A 19,860-nucleotide genomic window follows, 5' to 3' on the forward strand; every position below is an offset into this window, starting at 1 on the left:
TTATGGTTTCTGTAGTGTAGAAGTAACCATGTTTGCCTTATGTAGGTAAATTGTAGTTTTTAACATTTGTCATCTTAAGTTTTGTTATGTATTTATCATGATTTACATGAAAATAAAATATTTTACCATAGATAGCATTTAGAAAGTATTTCAGTGAATGTATTAGCCAATGAAAATAACTTGTTCTTTTACAAGCAAAATTAATTTTATTTTCATACCTATGTATATGAACAATGCATTAATCTTAATATTTATATTTTACAGATATTTTTTGCTTTAATGCTGACACCTCTTTTTAAAAAATCAAAACACGTGGGAATAGTTGAATTTTTAGTCACCGTGGCTTTCGGATTTGTTGGCCTTTTGATAGTCTTCATGGAAAGTTTTCCCAAATCATTAGTGTGGCTTTTCAGTCCTTTCTGTCAGTGTACTTTTTTGATTGGTATTGCACAGGTAGGTAATATAGTCATCTTGCTTTCACTAAATATTTTTTTTCTTCCAATTCCATGCAGCCTGTTATACTACAGTGCATACTATCCTGGATTTGCGAAGAAATTATTTTAAAATGTCCACATGAGAAAGTAATCCTATTTGAAACTAGAGTACATTTTACTGGATTTTATTTACATTTTCTTCATTGCTAAGTTTTTCATTTACATGATCTGTTTATAAGTTTTCTACTCCATGTGTTAGTGTGTCTCAATAATCTATTTCACTGCAATAATTCAGTTTGTTAGATGTCATTGTTTTAAGCATCAGGTAATCTGGATTGCTCTGTGGCCTGGGTACATTGCTCCTTTTGTGAATTTATCTCAGATGTGTACCTGGCAGAAAATTGTGTGTAAGCAAAACAAATTTTCATGACTGTATTAATGACATAAGTAGACCTGGTGGATTTTACTGTGTTCGGGTTCATAGGATTGTCATTCACCTAAATAATATTTATATTCATTTATTTTTAAAGTATTTATTTGATTTTTATTAGTCTTTACAGGGGCAGTCAGGTTCTAAGGGAAAAATTCTTATGAGAAATTGCTTTATATAATAAAACATAAATTTGTTTAATGTATAAAGAGAAAATATAACTACTAATATAAGAGATGATTCATGTTGACTAGATAGAATATTCTGATTTGTGAGATCTAAGATAGATTGTTTATGAGCATTGCATTAAATGAGTTTTAATTACATTGGACCTAAGAACTGTTGTTTATACATTTTAAGAGTCCATTGAGTTCTCCTTCAACTTAGAGAGGTAGAATTAGAGATTCATATGTTTTGTTCATTGTGGGAGGGACTTTTGATGTTTATTTAACCCATCTTCCATTTCACGGAGGAGGAGACTGAGATCCAGAGTGGTGTGATTAAAGTTTATTCACTTAATGGCAGATCTAGGACCTAAATGAGGCCTCAGCCTCTAGTATATTTCTTTCTGCTCTCTCGTATTTATCTACTATGAACAATGTAATAGTTGTGTTAATCAAATCAGAATACCTTCCTATTTTCAGCATTGAAAGGATGCTGATCATAATTTTATCCTCTAATACTTAATTTGCTTGACTGCCACATGGACCATTTGTTTGCATCAGTTACTGTTAATTGGATATTTTATTGTTATTTCATTTGATAGTCATTGCATCAGAATTAAAAGCCCCAAGAGTGGATGTATACTCCTTTTAACAAGTTTTAGAAACATAACATTAAAAAGGATTGAAATAGATTGTTGTGATAAATTTATATTTTAGTGAAGTTTCTGTTGTTTTCCTTGTAAATTCATACTAATTTGGTAGATTGTTTAGTCTGTTAAAAGGCCCAGTTTGGTTACCACCAATCTGGATATAATGAGTAACTCTGGTGTTAGCTTTCAGTTATTTTTATCATTTTTATATAATAAAGTTTGTGTTTCTGTTTTTCAGGTCATGCACTTAGAAGATTTTAATGAAGGTGCTTTATTTTCTAATTTGGCTGAAGGCCCATATCCTCTAATTATTACTATTGTCATTCTAGCACTTAATAGTGTATTCTATGTCCTCTTGGCTATCTATCTTGATCAAGTCATTCCAGGTATGCAGGTAGTTATTAGATTTTGCTTTAAAGATTTTTAGTTTTTTTGCTCATATAGCATCAATTTAATTTAAATTTTTTTTCTAGCCAGAGTACCCCATCATATTTGTTGTCCAAGCTTTTAACTTAATTTTAAATAAATATACTTTGTACCTGTGTCTTAACTACTAGTGAACATAAGGAGATTCTGTTAAAAAGAGGAGTTTGCTTTTGAAAACATTAAGTCCTTAACTGAATTTATCTCTGTCCTTCCCTGTGTCAGTCTTCCTTGGCTAAAGTATTTGACTCTTTTACTCTCTAAGGTACAAAACTGTGAAGTAATCTTGTAACTTCATAGTTTTCACCTTATGTAGTTCATTTAATTCTCCTTATCTATCATGTATCTCTAGCCAACTCCTGTAGATTCAAAATATTATTAAAACATCTAACACTCCCTTGACTTTCCCCTTTGAGTTCCTCATTATACTTTTGTCTGTGTTCTAGACCTGCACTTATATGATAACTACTAGACACGAGTGGCTTTTAAAATTAAAATTAATTAAAATTAATTAATTTAACAGTCCATTTCCTCCATAGCACAAGTCACCTTCCGACTGCTCAGTAGCTGTTACCATATTGTACAGATAGAGGACAATTCCATCCCAGCAGAGGGATAGGCTGGGCAGCACTAGTCTACAGCATTATAATACCTCTTATCTCATTATCTGCCTTCAGTCTGTCTAAAACTTCACCATTCCCTTTAATCAAGTTAATCATCTGCTCCGAAATCACCTCGCTGGGCATATCCTAGTGAATTAAATAGAAACTCCTTATGTATTAATGTCCTTCACAATACTTTTATATATTTAATCCCTTTTTACTTTCTCCCTCCTTACTGTATTCTATACTCATCCTATTTACCTATTTAAACACAGCTCCAGTATATCAGTTAGATTGTTTTTAGTTAGAAAACCATTTTGGTTGACTTAAACAAGAAGGAAATTGGCTGTTTCACTTAAAAGGAAGTCCAGAGAGATAGGATAGACCCCGAGTTGGTTGTCTTGCTCAACTGTTTCAGCAGGGACCCTTTCTCTCCATGCTTTGGCCACCTGTATCTGAGTCTGGCACGTTTGCTCTCTTCATGGGTGCCGTGGAATGCTTCTTTGTTCGTGTCCAGGGGAAGAGGGAGAGTGAATCTTTCCCCTACCTACCTAAAACCTTTGCTTTTGTCTAATTGGTTACATGCCTATGGTTGGAGCAGTAACAATCACCAGAGCGTGCCACATGCTGATTAGATCAGTTAGGTTCTTCTCTGTAGTTGGGATCAGATCAGGTGTGGTCATCTACAAGAGGAGAGGATATTGTAAAAAATGGGAAGTATCAGTTTTTGTGGGGAAAGAGGTGAAAATGGATATATACTGTGTGAGCAATCATTACTGTCTACCATGTCTAAGTCTTCTGTGCCTCTCCTGTTGCTACATTACTCTCCTGATTTTAAAAAGGCTTCTCCATGATGGAGCACCTGGGTGGCTTAGTTGGTTAAGTGGCTGCTTCAGCTCAGGTCATGATCCCTGGATCCTGGGATCGAGCCTTGCATCGGGCTCCCTGCTCAGTGGGGAGCCTGCTTCTCCCTCTCCCTCTGCGTGTGGCTCTGCCTACTTGTGCTCTCTATCTCTCTGTCAGATAAATAAATAGAATCTTTTTAAAAAAAAAAATAAGGTCTTCTCCATGAACTACATCCAATTTTCTAAGTATTAAATATTAGCTGTTTTCATTGACTCTCTAAGATGAGACACATTTAAGCCTTCAGGATATGTTCCCTATCTAGTTATAAACTTTTCCTCTTTTGAACTCTTATTAGTACCATGCATGACATGCTTCATGTTCTGCATTGTGTTCTAGCCACTTGTTATAGTGTACCCATAAAGACACAAGTTCCTTTAGAATAGAAAATGCATTTCACGCATCTTTATATTCTCATGCACTGTAAGTATCTCAAACTGTTTATGGACTAGAATTATTTGTCAGTAAAACATTTCTCACACAATGATGACTTAATACTTTATATGTAAACTTTAGATCTAGGTCTTGTGTAAAACATACTGCTTTTATGATTTAAAACATGGTTTTTAGAAATAATATGTTATGATAAAGTTTTTTTATTTTTCAGGGGAATTTGGCTTACGGAGATCATCTTTTTATTTTCTAAAGCCATCATATTGGTCAAAAAGCAAAAGAAATTATAAGGAGTTATCAGAAGGCAATGTTAATGGGAATATTAGTTTTAGTGAAATTGTTGAGCCTGTTTCTTCAGAATTTATGGGAAAAGAAGCCATAAGGTATCATTTAATCATTGGCAATTTAGGTATAAGAAGTATTGATGAAAAAAAAAAAAGAAGTATTGATGGAAACTGCTACATTTAAATCCTGTTTTTAAAAAAATGTATGTAAGTATTATATCTTAAGAGTTGGTACAGATCTCATGATTTTTAAAACAGTATTAATGTGGGCTACTTCTCTTAAGTTCTTATTTTCTTTGTAATCATTTAGAGTAATGTGCTAGGTTTGAGATTTTATGTTTCAATGGAAATTTTTAAAAGTAATGAAACCTAGTATTTCACAATTAAGCTGTTTTCAGATTTGCTCCATTATGTAGATTTAAACAGAATAAATATTAACTTTATAATTTTATTCAGGCTACATTGTATATTGTCCTTTGTTAATTTCATAGATCTTTGGGTATTACAAGGTAATTATGAACCAAAGAAATTTCTATGAACCAAAAAAATTCACTACTGTACCTTGCTAGATGAATCAAAACCAAATTTAAATAACAGGAAAAAGAAAGAGAAAAGAAATAAAAAGAAAAATGGAAGAAACAGTGTTTTTCAAATTTGAGAAAGATAAAAGCAAGGAAGAACCAAATACTTAGGATATAAAAGTGGGCTAATGGTCTGCTTTCTCAAGGGCAGATTTTGAACTGGTTAACGAAACAATTCGTTCTTTAAAAAGTGATTTCAGACGTTTAAACTAGAGTGAGAGAACCACTTCACATTACAGATAGTTTGAAATGTGTGCTGATGTGAATTATAGCATTTGGTTTTTAATCTCCCTTAACTGATGTAACAAGTATTTGATAAATTATAAATAGGAAAGTATCAAAAATGAAAAGAAACCTATAAATTCCTTCAGCGAAGTGCTTTATTTTTAGAAGTTGGCTTGTTAAGAAAAATGAATGAATAACACTTAGAATGGAGAGGAGTATATACTTCTGTGGTTTCTTTAAAGTGATTTTATAATTATTGTCAGCTCTCTTAGGTTTATTGTTTTAGTAGAAAGGTACTTTATTATAATTCCTATTAAATATGACAGCTTTGATAAAAATACTATGTATGGAAACACACATCTTTATGCTTTAAATACTTAAGTAGAAAATGGTGTTTTTCAGAATCAGTGGTATTCAGAAGACATACAGAAAGAAAGGTGAAAATGTGGAGGCTTTGAGAAGTAAGTAGCTTTTCTTTATTCAGTCCATAATTGTAAAGTACAAATCAGAAAATAATTTGCATAGTTTTTTTTAGTTTGTGGGAAATTTAAACTTCTTTACCACAATTTTCTCTTTCTTTTAGGGCTACTTTCATTTATTTATGATTAATATTCATAATAAAATTAACAGCATCAAAGTGGTAAAAGGAAAAAGTACTGTCTATTAAAGATGAAAAATATTCACCTATTGGGATGCCTGAGTGGCTCAGTTGGTTAAGCATCTGCCTTCAACTCAGGTTGTAATCCTAGTGTCCTAGGATCCAGTCCCACATCAGGCTCCCTGCTCGGCAGGCAGCCTACTTTCCACTCTCCCTCTTCCAATCCCTTTGCTTGTGCTCGCTCGCTCTCTCTCTCATGACTAAAATCTTAAAAAAAATAAAAAAATAAAAACCACACAGAAAAAAGAAAGAACAGTGTTCAACTATCTGAACAAGTATATGTCCTTTTTTGTTTTATTATTATGCATGTACATATGTGTTATTTTTTTTCCCTTTTGACCTAGCACAGGGTTCCTCAGTGTCAGTACAGTACTACTTAAATTTTGAGTCTGAAAATTAGTTGCTGTGGAAACTATCCTGAGATTTGTAGAATGTTTAAAAATGTGTCAGGATTCTTCAGAAGGAATAGAACTTATACACACACAGACACAGGAGCACATACATACAGAGAGCAGGTGACCTGGAGGGATAGGGGAAGGTGGGAATGAAGAAGTTATTTTTACGAAATTGGTTCACATGATTGTGGGACCCTGCAGGTCGGAAATCTGTAGGGCAGAATGGCAGCTTGGAAACTGAGGCAAGAGCTAAAGTTGCAGTCTTGAGTCCAAAATTCATAGGATAGGCTGTCAGGCTGGAGACTTAGGAAATCTATGCTGCACTCTTGAGGAAGAATTCTGTCTTTTTAGGGAAACCTGTTTTTGCTCTGTAGGCCTTCAGCTGAGAAAATATGGCTCACCAGTATTATGGAGGCATCCAAATTGGAAAGGAAGCAAGGAAACTATTTGTAGTTGATATGAGTGTCCATTTAAGAAATCTGAGTAGATTTACAAAAAAGTCAGTGGAACTAAAAAGTGAATTTAGCAAGGGTGACAGGATATAAGATAAATATGGAAAAATCAATTATATTTCTATATACTATTAAAAAAATTAAAAATAGTATATATCTTAGTATCAGAAAATGTATCTATAGTTAAATCTGACAAAGATGTAACAGATTTGTACCCTAAAAAAACATTGCTGAAAGAAATTTAATATGTAAATAAGTGGAGAGAGATACCATGTTCACGGGTGAGAAGACTCAATGTTAGATGTTAACTTTACTCAAATTTAAGTACAGTCAGACATAATTAAAAATCCTATTAGATTCTTTCTTGTATATTTTGACAAACTGACTCTAAAATTTACATGAAAATGCAAATGAGCTTGAATACTCAAAACCCCTTTGAAAAAGAACAAAGTTGGAGAACTCGTATTACCTTGTTTCAAGACTTCATATAAATGTTCCAGTTATCAAGGCAGTGTAATTTTGGTATAAAATGACAGAAAAATAGATCAGTGAAACAGAATAGAGAGCACAGAAACAGGCCCATATAGCTGATTTTCAGCAGGGGTACAAAGAGAACTTCCTAGAGAAAAATGGACTTGTAACCAAATTGCTGTTGAAATAGTTAGGTAAAGTGAGCATTGGTCTGTGCTGGGCACCATATACAAAAACTAACAAAAAAAGGGTCATACACCTAACTGTAAAGGAGCACTGGGTGTGGTACAAAAACAATGAATACTGTTATGCTGAAAATAAATTAAAAAAAAATGATTAAAAAAAAAACCCTGAAACAATAAAACTCAAAAAAGCAAACATTGGAGAAATGCTTTAGAACCTTGAGTTCGACGAAAATTTCTCAGATACGGCATCAGAAGTATAAACTGTAAAATAACTAATTGATAAACTGGACTATAAAAAGTAAAGAGAGTTCTGTTCTTTGTAAGACCCTGGTAAGGGAATGAAAAGACAAAATACAGACCTGGGAGAAATAGTTGTAAATCATGTATCTGATCAAAGACTTCGATCCAGAATATACAAAGATTTCTCAAAACTCGGTAATAAGGAAACAACCCAATTAATGGGTAGAATATTTGAATAGACTCTTTGCCAAAGAAGATATAAGAATAGAAAATAAGCACATGAAGAGATGTCCAACATTATTACTTATTAGGGAAATGCAAATGAAAACTGTTAAGATACCACTACATATTTAGTACAATGATTAAAATTACTATTTTCTATATGTTATGCTATGCTTACTGCAAGTGTAGCTACCATCTGTCCCCACACAGCACTGTAGAATGATTAAAATCGAATCATACCAAGTGTTGGTGCAGATGTGCATCTAGAACTCATGCACTGCTGGAGGGAACGTGAGGTGGCACAGCTATTTTGGAAAATAGTTTGACAGCTTTTGAAAAAGTTAGATATACACCTATAATGTGATCTAGCCATTTTACTTTTAGGTATTTGCCCAGGAGCATAACTTTATAGAAAGACTTATGAATATTTACCATACCTTATTTATTAGACAAAAACTGAGAACAACCTAAATGCCTATCAGTAGGTGAATACACAAACCAACAGTGGTATACCCTTACAAGGGAATGCTATTCAGCAAAAAAGAAGGAATGAAATCTTAATACATGCTATAACATGGATGAATCTCAAAATAATAATGTTACGTGAAAGAAGCCAGAAATAAAATAGAAATAGTGTATAATTAAATTTGTATAAAATCATAGAAGAGGCAGAACTAGTCTTTAGTGAAAAAAAGCAGATCAGTGATTATCTGGAGATGGGTGGAGGTGGGTAGAACAGGCAAAAGGGGGAGACATTTAAAGTATCACTTTTTGTGGAGATAGGTTCATTATCTTGATAGTGGTAATGCTTTTATGGTTATATACACATGTCAAATTTAGAAGATTTAGAGGATTGTTTGATATAGGTACAGTTTATTACTTGTCAACCATATCTCAGTAGTGTTATTTTAAAAAATTAAATCAAGTGACTCTGAGTTGTAAGATTGAGCCCCACTTTGGGCTCTGCTCTGGGTGTGGAGCCTGCTTTAGATTATCTCCCTCTGCCCACCACCCTCTCCTAAAAAAAAAAAAAAAAAAGAAATCAATTGATTATAAATGTGTGGTTTAACTTCTGAACTCTTTTGTTCCTCGGTCTATTTATCTATGCTTGGTTCTGTTTTAACTATTGTAGCTTTTTTTTTTTTTTTTAAAGATTTTATTTATTTATTTGACAGACAGAGATCACAAGTAGGCAGAGAGGCAGGCAGAGAGAGAGGAAGGGAAGCAGGCTCCCTGCTGAGCAGAGAGCCCGATGCGGGGCTCGATCCCAGGACCCCGGGATCATGACCTGAGCCGAAGGCAGAGGCTTAATCCACTGAGCCACCCAGGCGCCCCTTAACTATTGTAGCTTTATAGTTAGTCTTGATAACCTTAAATATTATATTTTGGGCACTTTGCATTCTCATGTAAAGAATTACATGGAAATACATTAGAATCAGTTTATAAGTTTTCAGCATGTGTCTATTTTGGTGAGTTATTTTCAAGGGATTTGTTCATTTCATTTAAATTGCCAAATTGATTGTTACAGGTTGTTCATAATAATCTCTTATCTTTTTAATGTGTGTAGAGTCTATAATGATGTTCCCTCTTCATTTAGTAATTTGTGATTATTTCATTTGCTTTACAGTGGGTTTGTCAATTTTATTAATCTTTCAAGGAATCAACTTTTGACTTTGAAGTTTTTCTTTTTTTTTAAGATTTTAGTTATTATTTATTTGAGAGAGTGAGAGAGAGCGAGTGAGAGAGAGAACATGAATGGTGGCTAGAGGGGGAGAGGGAGAGAATCCACACAGACTCTGTACTAAGCACAGAGCCCATCATGGGGCTTGATATCACAACCCTGAGCCAAAACCAGGAGTCAGACAATTAAATGACTGAGCTACCAAGGTGCACCTGATTTTGTTAGTTTTCTGTATCATATATTTGCTTTGTAGTTTACTGAGCTGTGTCATTGTCTTTGTTATTTCTCTATTACTACTTTCTTTGGGTTTAATTTATTCTACTTCTCCTAGCTTCTCGTTATGGAATCCGTTACCTATTTCTGCTCTAATCCTAATGCTCAGTGGCTGAAGGCAACCATTATTTTACTATGGCTAAGTAATCTCCAGTTCTTCATTCAGTTCATGGATTATCTGGGATTGGATGGTGATCTGGGCACATAATTGGCTAATAGGCTGGTTGGTCTAGTGGACTGTAGGTGACATAGTTTGCCTTTTTTTTATGGTCTCTCATCCTTCAGTAGGCTAGTTGAACTGGAAGCAATTGAGTATTTTTTTATTGTGCCATTTCTCATTTTCCCTCTGTTGTCTTCTTAGTTATACATGCCTTTTTTTAGAAATTACTCTTGATATTCTGACATATATTCTTATAAATTAGTGCTTTACTTATTTATAGTATTTGTAGAATAGTAAAGCAAGAATAGGAAGTCCAGACCTTACTTTTTTTTTTTTTTTAAGATTTTATTTATTCATTTATTTGAGAGTGAGAGAGCACAAGCAAGCAGAAAGAGAGAGGAGGAAGCAGGCTCTCCACCGAGCAGAGAGCCCGATGCGAGGCTCGATCCCAGGACCCTGAGATCATGACCTGAGCCAAAGGCAGAGGCTTTAACCCACTGAGCCACCCAGGTGCCCCCAGACCTTACTTTTATCCTTACTTATCCCTATTATCCCTATTCCAACTTATATGCTGTTGTTTTCATGTATTTTAATTCTATGTACATTTTAAACCAGAGATAATGTTATTATTAGCATTGGTTTTAAAAGACTGTTCCATTTATATTTACCTGTATATTTAGCACATCATTTATCTTTGTTACTTCCTGCATTTCTGATCTTCTATCTAGGATAATTTTCTGTGTGTATGAAAAAGATGTTTTTGCTTTTTCCTTTAATGCAGGTCTGCCGATGATACATTTTCACAGTTTTTGTTTGCAAATATCTTTCTTTCACCTTTAGTTTTGAAGGCTGTTTCTCTAAATGCATAATTTTAGTTTGACGGTTATTCTTTTTCAGCAGTTTAAAATGTAATCTCTTGTCTTCTTATTTCCGCTTTTGGGCTGCAGAGACAGCTGTTAGTTTTATTATTTCTTTGTTGTTGGTATATATGTTTACCCTGGCTGTTTTTAAAGATCTTTTTTTTTTAGTTTTCAAGAGTTTTACTACCGCTTGCCTTGGTGGTGTTTATTTGTTTTACATTTATTCCACTTTGGGTTTATAAATGCTTCTTGTCTCTCTGGCTTGATGTCTTTCTTCTGTTTAAAAATATTCTCAGCCTTTTCTTTAATTCAGTATTGCTTCTGTCCTGTTTTCTCTTTTCTCTCCCTTTAGGTTTATTATTACAGGTTATGACTTTTCATTTTATCCCAGTTACCTTTTATTCTCTTTTCTGAATTTTTTATTGTTTTGTCTCTCTCTCTGTGTTAATCTAGGTATTTTCTTGTGACATTTCTTGTCATTTACTAATTTTCTGTAGTTCCGCCTAACCTGATTAAATACGTATGGAAATATTTTTCACTTACTCTTTCTAGTTTTTGTCTTGTCACTTGGTTCTTTTATATAGTTTTTAGTTCTTTGCCAACATTCTCTTGAGAGCATGATAGCACGGTTGTTTTAGAATCTTACGGTGTCAATATTTAAATCTCCTCTGGGTCTGTTTCTGCCACTGCCTTTTCTGTTGGGTTTTGATCTTGCTATTTCCTATCTTGTTGTTTTTGACTGAGTGCTGTGCATCGCATACGAGAATTCTAGAGATTATTTGATGCTCTGGATGATGTGATCTTCTTCCAGAGAGGATTTATTTTTGCTTCTGGCCTGAAGCTCTAGGGATAACTCAGAATCCCAAGTCATCATCAAAGCAGGGTCTACAAAAAAACAAAAACAAAAACAAACAAACAAAAATAGCAGGATCTACAGTGATTTAAAGCTGGGATTTCAGATCCTTTTCTTTTATCCTTTAATCTTTGACACATCCATCTAGTGATATTTCTTCATTTTATTTATTTCATTTCTTTAGAGGAGAGAGTGAGAAGTGGGTGAGGGGCAGAGGGAGAGAGAGAAAATCTCAAGCAGGCTCCCCACTGAGTATAGAGCGGGATGTGGGGCTCTGTCTTACAACCCTGAGATCATGACCTGAGCCAAAATCAAGAGTCAGATGCCCAACCAACCGAACCACCCGGGTTCCCCATGTTTCTTTTATTTAAATTGAATTTCTCAAGCACTTACTCAGCTATTCCCATTCTGTTGGTTAGTTTCTAGGTTTTTGCAATGTTTAACCTTGTTAATACCCTTGGGAACAAATTTTTGTTTGTCCCTTATTTAATTATCTTAGAAAGTCTCAAGAGTGGGTTTGTAGAAACCCTCCCCAATGTTTTGTGTATTCAAGTATTATGTTGTTAAATATGCTAATAACTTTAAATCTATCACTAAACTTACTGATTACTTCAAGATTATTCAAGTATTTTGTATTATTTTGTGTAGCTCAGTAGAAATAAAAATCACATTTGAGTCTTCTTGTTTTCTGAATTAGATTTGTCATTTGACATATATGAGGGTCAGATTACTGCATTACTTGGCCACAGTGGAACAGGAAAGAGTACATTGATGAATATTCTTTGTGGACTATGCCCGCCTTCTGATGGTGAGAGTTTTCCGACTTAAAAAATCTCTTGCTTCGGTTTATTAGTGTTATTAACCAAGGTACCACAAAATAATTATTTATCCTTGACTTATATAAATATATGTCATTTATTATTTATCCTTGATTTATCTAAACATGTGCTGATTTTTTTCAATGAATTGAGACCAACCTTAGTGTCTGTAAATGTGTTTTATTATTTTTTTATTTTACACATTTTTCAGTAGAAAATAACAATGATTTAAATGTTTAATAAAGTAAACGGATCTGATTTTGTTACCTATTTTATCAGATATTTGTGTGTATTTTTCATTTTCAAAGAAGGATAAGTCACTGATTAATTGGAAATTAAATGAGACCTATAGATATTTTAGATTGTAGGTATAGATTTCTAAATATGCAGCAACAGTTCAAAAGGAAAGAATGATAAATATCAACACCATCTCTTAAAATAGAATTATAAGAGCAATACTGTAACAGATAATTGTTGTATGTGATTGCCCCATAGGTGAGAATTTAATATGGCAACTCTGTATTTCCACAGTAACCTAATAGAGTGGCAGTACAGTAAATACTGTACTTTAAGAAAGGCTGAATTTCCGTGTATTGAAACTGCATTTCTTAAAATGTAGTTTAACTTCTGTAATTAGTTTTGTTTTGTTGCTTATCCCTAATTGTGTCACTTTTTAGTGATGGTAGTAATAGCTTACATTTAATAGGAATTTATGATTTTGTTATAATTCTCCATATATTATCATATTGGTTTAATAGTTCTTAAATTTAAGTAGGATATATTGGTAGTTAGATTATAGAAGAGAAAAGCTGGAATTCAGATTGATTTTCTCAGGACCACACACTTGTTAGGGGAAACTTCTTAGTTTCTTTCCTCTTTCCACTATTGAATAATGCCTGGAAATGAAGGCAAATTGCTACTGGAATATAAGTGTAAATAGTGTACCAGTACACAATTATGTTTAGTGTTAAGCTCTGATTCCTTGTTCTTTTCACTATGTGATATCACCTGAAAATGAAGGAAGATGAGGTTGGAAATAAGGTGGAAGCAGATCACCAATCTTATGGAAATGAGGGTTTGTTGTAGCTCATACCTTATATATTTACTACTTACAAGTAACTAAATTATTAGTGTATATTAAGGCATATATACTTTTTAATACTTAATATAGTTAGTATAAATTTAAATATATATCTTGCTTTTAGGATTTGCATCTATATATGGACACAGAGTCTCAGAAATAGATGAGATGTTCGAAGCAAGAAAAATGATTGGCATTTGTCCACAGTTAGATATACATTTTGATGTTTTGACAGTAGAAGAAAACTTATCCATTTTGGCTTCAATCAAAGGAATACCAGCCAATAATGTAATACAAGAGGTATGTCATTCATATAGAAATATTTCTTTGTTCCTTATGAATTACTAATTTTTTGTAATAACTGTTGTAAAAAATGCATGAAAATCTAAATAAAAACCTGTTCTGAGCCAATAAACAGAAATTTATTATAAAGAATTGGATGGAATTTGGAGTAAATATTTTAGCACATATAAAATTGTCCTTGTTTCATCTGGAGGATTCTAGCTTCTCAATTTAGGTTTTTTTTTTTTCTTCCAAACTTTCCTTGCCTTTCACATCTGCCTCCTTTCCTCCACCACCATCCCCCTGCCCACCCACCACCATATAGAGCTTTCCAACTGATCCCTTCACCACTACGTAGGAAGTCACAAAAGTAAAACAGACCTATCAATCAGGAATCTTTTTATCTATTATTTCAAAATTATATATGAGTACATGTCAAAATTAAAGTATGTACTAAAAGAACATTTTTAAGTTGATATTAAAATCAGGACACTTAAAAATTAATATTAATAATTATGTAAATTATATAATTTAAAAAATAACATTGTTCTCACTTTATAGGTGCAGAAGGTTTTACTGGATTTAGACATGCAGGCTATCAAAGATAATCAAGCTAAAAAGTTAAGTGGTGGTCAAAAAAGAAAACTGTCTTTAGGAATTGCTGTTCTTGGGAATCCAAAGGTAAATAAATATTAATGTATTATACACAAATATAATATGTATTTATGTACAATAATACATTATGTAAAGTTTCAGTATACATAAAATGCTATACGTTATTATGGGTGTGATTTATAGTAATAAGGTTTGAAATGTGACTTACAAAGATAAAACATAATTATGATAGTGGTTCCTTCTAGAAAGGGTAATGGAAGGATGGATTTTAGTTATATTTGCAATGTTTTATTTCTTTAAAAAGAGATCTGCAGAAAATATGGCCTAAAAAAATGACATTTGTTGCATTTCACTGGTGGCTTTAACGGTATTGTTCTAATTCTCTCTTTAGTTTTCTATATGTTTGTAATAGTTCAGAATAAAATTTAAAAACAGACAAAACCAAATGATAGTTCAGTTTTTCACTGTTCTGCTGATTTTATTTTGTATGTGCCTGTTCTGTGCTCTTCTCTGTCCTGTGTAAACAGAACCATCTGTTACAGTGCTTTGCATTGGGCTGGGAAGCTGCAGCCTGAGCCCTCTTGGTGCCTGCCATCCTGCTACATTTCTCCTTGCTGCTATAGCTTGGGATGACTCTGGGTTCTGGCTTTATGTTTTTTTGTTTTGCTTTTAAAGATTTTATTTATTTATTTTTGACAGAGAGAGACAGCGAAAGAGGGAATACAAGCAGGGAGGTGGGAGAGGGAGAAGTAGGCTCCCCACGGAGCCCGATGTGGGGGCTCCATCCCAGGACCCTGGGATCATGACCTGAGCCGAAGGCAGACACTTAATGACTGAGCCACCCAGATGCCCCTGGCTTTATGTTAATTTATCTTTCTCTCAACCCCCATCAGTGTTTTATTTTTTAGTTTATGTATCTGATTATTATTGCATTTATGTCTTATGTGTTGCTGGTATTAGTCTTTTAAAATTGAAGCAAGGAAAATATTCACTTGCCAAACAGTTTAAAAAATTTATGTTAGCTCATATAAGAATAAAAAGCCCAGATTTAGTATACTTCTTGTTAGAAATAATAATTAGAAATGGGAAAGTTTCCCAGTGTCCAGAAATTTTATGTATTTTATATTTTTTGAGGATTCTCTGCCATTCCCTGCTCTTTTTCATGTAGATATTATTGCTGGATGAACCAACAGCTGGAATGGACCCCTGTTCTCGCCATATTGTTTGGAATCTTCTGAAATATGGAAAATCTAATCGGGTAACAGTATTTAGTACTCATTTCATGGATGAAGCTGATATTCTTGCTGGTGAGATTTTAACTTTATTTTTGAAAGATAAGGTCATGGGGCCAAATAAGAGATGGACATAGACATACTAAATCCTGAGGAATAAAGAAACTGTGATTTTCACAGCTGTGTGTTTTAAACTTTTTAAAAATCACCTATTTTTGTGTTTGGGAGTCCTACAGACCATCTCAGATTCAGCAATTTGCTAGGAGAAGTAATAGGACTCGGCATTTAGTTGTACTTACAGGTTCTTACCACAAGACTGAAAGGATGCAAAGCAAAATCAGCAAAATGAAAAAGGCTTATGGGACATGGAGGAAACCAGACACAAGCTTCCAAAAATCTGCTCCCAATAGAGTCACACGGAATATGCTTAATTTCTCTAGCAAGGAGTTGTTAACAACATATGTGAAATGTTGTCTACCAGGAAAGCTCATTAGAGACTCTGTGCCCAAGGTGCTGGTCATAGAGGCACCTCCTGACTACCATGTATGAAAACTCCACCTTCCAGAAGGAAGCAAATGTTCAGTACAATCTACATAGTAGATTCATTTTTTCAGTAGTATCTTTGTTTTTTTTGTTTTTTATTTTTATGTATTTTGGAAACCCAACAGACTGACTTTTTTTTTTGGTTGTTTTTACATTTGATTATAAAGGAAATTGTGAACATGCTTGTAATAGTGAGCCTTTTAGGAAGAGTCTGAGATATTTGGAACAGTATTAAGGAAGTAGACTCCAGAGTTGGACCTGTGTGGGTACAATGTCTGGGTTTATCACTTAATAGCTATGTGAAATGTGGCCAAATGATGTTTTCTTATTGCCTCAGTGTTCTCATTTAAAAACCAGGAAGTGATAATCTGGTTTCTTTCTAATAAAGTTGTGAGTATTTAATGATGATATTGGTGTCTTACATGGTAGTTCACAAAATACAAATGCCAACTGACTTAAAAACTTTGAAATGCGGATGCTGTTACTAACCTAAAAATTGAAATGTAAATTTCTGTTTACAGATAGGAAAGCTGTCATATCACAAGGAATGTTGAAATGTGTTGGTTCTTCAATTTTTCTCAAAAGTAAATGGGGGATTGGCTACCGCCTAAGGTATCATTCATTCTTGATTGACTTTATTCTTTATAGTATTCTTGATCTACTGATACTATATTTCAGATTTGCTATAATGTACTTTGGCCAATTTTTATGGCACTAACTTTACTTCCAGCATTTAGAATTTACTTTTGGTTGTTCATTAATTATTTAAAAAACAATGACTTTTGGTTTTCTCTAGCATGTACATAGACCGATACTGTGCCACTGAATCTCTTTCTTCCCTGGTTAAGCAACATATACCTGGAGCTACCTTATTACAACAGAATGACCAACAACTTGTATATAGTTTGCCTTTTAAGGACATGGACAAATTTGCAGGTATTACTTTCAGTTTCCTGATTGTTGAACCAGGCTCTTGCTTTAGGAATAGGTTTTCTTGATTTACTTTGTTGTATATTTTTGTGTAATATTTACATGTTCCCAGGTGGCTTTACTTTACTCTTACATTTCTACTTTACTTTACTTTTGAAAATCAGAAACTACAAGCTAATGTGTTCCCCACCCCCCATTTTTTACAAACCCTATGCAGGAAACTAATATGTTAAGTAAAGGTATTTGCTTTGTTGTCAAGAAAGATTGCTCCATTTGCTCAGAAGCCTTCTGGGAATATGTATACACACACACACACACACACACACACACACACACAGTTGTTTGTATATGTTCTCAAGTTCTTTTCTCGTTTCATGATTCCATAATGAAGGACATAATAATATGGTAAACCCTTGAATTATTTTAATTCTGGCATTATTTTTCTGCTTTGTAACGAGGAACTCATACTTAGTCTCCTTATCTATTCAGGGAATCTCTCAATAACCGAAAGGATATTATTGATGCAGATATGTTATGTGGAATTCCCATAACACTTATCTCATTTAGATAGAGATTTTCTATTTAATTTAATTGATTTTTTTCCTAGGGGAAAAAAAGAATCCTTCATTAACTAGAGTGAACTACATAAGCCAACTTTAATGTACCCTGCCTATCATTCTGTCTGTAAAAATACTTCTTAGGTTTAATTTATAATATGATAAATATCTATTAGATATATCTCTATAAGCAAACATTCCTTAGGGTCCTTAGCAATTTTTAGGAATGTTAATGGGGTTCTGAGACCAAAATGTTTGAGAACTAGTGTGGTAGCAGAGTAAATTTAGTCCTATCCCATTTTAAAAGAGTATTTTAGAGAAATTCATGATGATATGCTTAACAACACAACATTCTTTCATTTTTTTTTCTTTTAGGTTTATTTTCTGCTCTAGACACTCATTCAAATTTGGGTGTAATTTCTTACGGTGTTTCAATGACGACTTTGGAAGATGTGTTCTTAAAGCTGGAAGTTGAAGCAGAAATTGACCAAGCAGGTAAAAACGAAACTAACAAGAAATCTTGGGCAATTAACCAGAGAGATGGTAAGCGAGATGAATAATTACATAAACATGTGAAATATGTTTTTAGAGGAAGAAACAGTAGATGGAAACAGGTAAATAAGTAGTTGAGATATTTACTGACAGCAGTAGGAGTTACGAAGGAAACAATGGGGCGCTCTTGGGAGGCAGATATCTTAGATTGCATCTTTAGGGAGGACTGTGTTGAGATGATAAACGAAGACTTGGATGGCAAGAAAAATCTAAATATGGGAGGATTTTGTTTCAAAGCTTTTTCAGATAAAGGGAAGTGCTACTGCAAACTTTTTTTTTTTTTTAAAGATTTTATTTATTTATTTGACAGAGAGAGAGAGTGTGCACAAGGGGGAGCAGCAGGCAGAGGGGAAGGGAGAAGCAGGCTCCCCACTGAGTAAGAAGCCCGATGTGAGCCCTGATCCCGGCACCCCGGGATCATGATCTGAGCCAAAGGCAGATGCTTAACTAACTGAACCACCCGGGTGCTCCTGCAAACTGTCAATTAAGGAATGAGTTGGATGTGTTTGATGACAGAGAACAGACCACTGTGGATTGAGTTTAAAGAGCCAAAGAGAGATTAGAGGGGAGGGCCAGGGGCCAGATCATGTCTAGTCTTTGAATATCTGGAAAAGAATTTGGTTTGTTTTCTTAGTGCAGTGTGAAGCTATTGAGAGATCTAAGCAAAAGAGTAACATGATCTGATTTGCATGTTTAAAAAATGCATTCTGGGGCGCCTGAGTGGCTCAGATTGTTAAACGTCTGCCTCTTATTGCAGCTCAGGTCATGATCTCAGGGTCATGAGACTGAGCCCCTTGTCTGGCTCTGCACTGGATGTAGAGGCTGCTTAAGATTCTCTTTCTCCCTTTTCCTTTGCCTCTCCCCCCTCCTTAAAAAAATTAATTAACTAATAATAAATTAAAAATGCATTCTGATTGTTAAATGATGAGAAGATTGTAAAAGAAGTGGAAGCAGGAGGACCATTAGGAAACTATTACACTTAATCTTGGCTTGAGCTAGGGTGGTTGTGAAAATAGGGAAACAGAATAGGGTTATATCCCTGGTACTGGGGATGACTTGCTGGTGGATTGTCAGTTGTTGGGGAAAGGGAGGACTCAAGAATAATTCCTAAGGGGGTGCCTGGGTGGCTCAGTCATTAAGTGTCTGCCTTCGGCTCAGTTCATGATCCTAGGGTCCTGGGATTGAGCCTGCATTGGGCTCCCTGCTGAGTGGGAAGCCTGCTTCTCTCCCACTCCCCCTGCTTGTGTTCCCTCTCTAGCTATCTCTTTCTCTCTCTTTCTGTCAAAAATAAATAAATAAAATCTTTAAAAAAAAAAATTCCTAAGCTTTTTGCTTGAGAACTGGGAATGGCATTTTCTAAGAGTGGGGGAGAAACAAGTTTGTGGAAAGGAGGAATCCCGGCACAAATTTTAGGTATATTGTTTGAGATGCTTGTTGGACCTCTAAGTGGAGGTGTACAGTGTGGGCAGTTGGATTAACACATTTGGAGCTGAGTGAAGATGTTAGGGTTGACGATTTAAGTTCTGAAATTACTCACAGATAGATGGTGCCATGGGTTTGGATGAAATCACTCAGGGAAACAGTACAGATAAAGAGTGGACAGGCAAGCCCTGAGTTTGAGTAATGAGGGGCCAGAAAGAAGTACCCATCATTGCATTTTCTGTCTTTGCAAAAGGAGATGTAAAAACCCAGAGAAAACAACATTTTAGGA

The 19,860-nt window shown here is 34.2% G+C and overlaps 1 protein-coding gene across 1 annotated transcript in view; it reads left to right on the top strand.

Moving 5' to 3' along the window:
• LOC111158165 (ATP binding cassette subfamily A member 5) overlaps positions 1-19,860 on the top strand; it is a 71,244-nt gene that overhangs the window by 21,655 nt on the left and 29,729 nt on the right. The window contains 11 exon segments of the mRNA XM_022520062.1: positions 265-453; positions 1,917-2,064; positions 4,214-4,382; positions 5,492-5,550; positions 12,237-12,347; positions 13,563-13,738; positions 14,282-14,401; positions 15,504-15,642; positions 16,632-16,722; positions 16,907-17,046; positions 17,973-18,092. Coding sequence (XP_022375770.1) covers positions 265-453; positions 1,917-2,064; positions 4,214-4,382; positions 5,492-5,550; positions 12,237-12,347; positions 13,563-13,738; positions 14,282-14,401; positions 15,504-15,642; positions 16,632-16,722; positions 16,907-17,046; positions 17,973-18,092 — 1,462 coding nt within the window.

The sequence above is a fragment of the Enhydra lutris genome, unplaced genomic scaffold, assembly GCF_002288905.1.
Source record: "Enhydra lutris kenyoni isolate GAN:26980312 unplaced genomic scaffold, ASM228890v2 scaffoldscaffold57, whole genome shotgun sequence".
NCBI classification, from domain to species: Eukaryota; Metazoa; Chordata; class Mammalia; order Carnivora; family Mustelidae; genus Enhydra; species Enhydra lutris.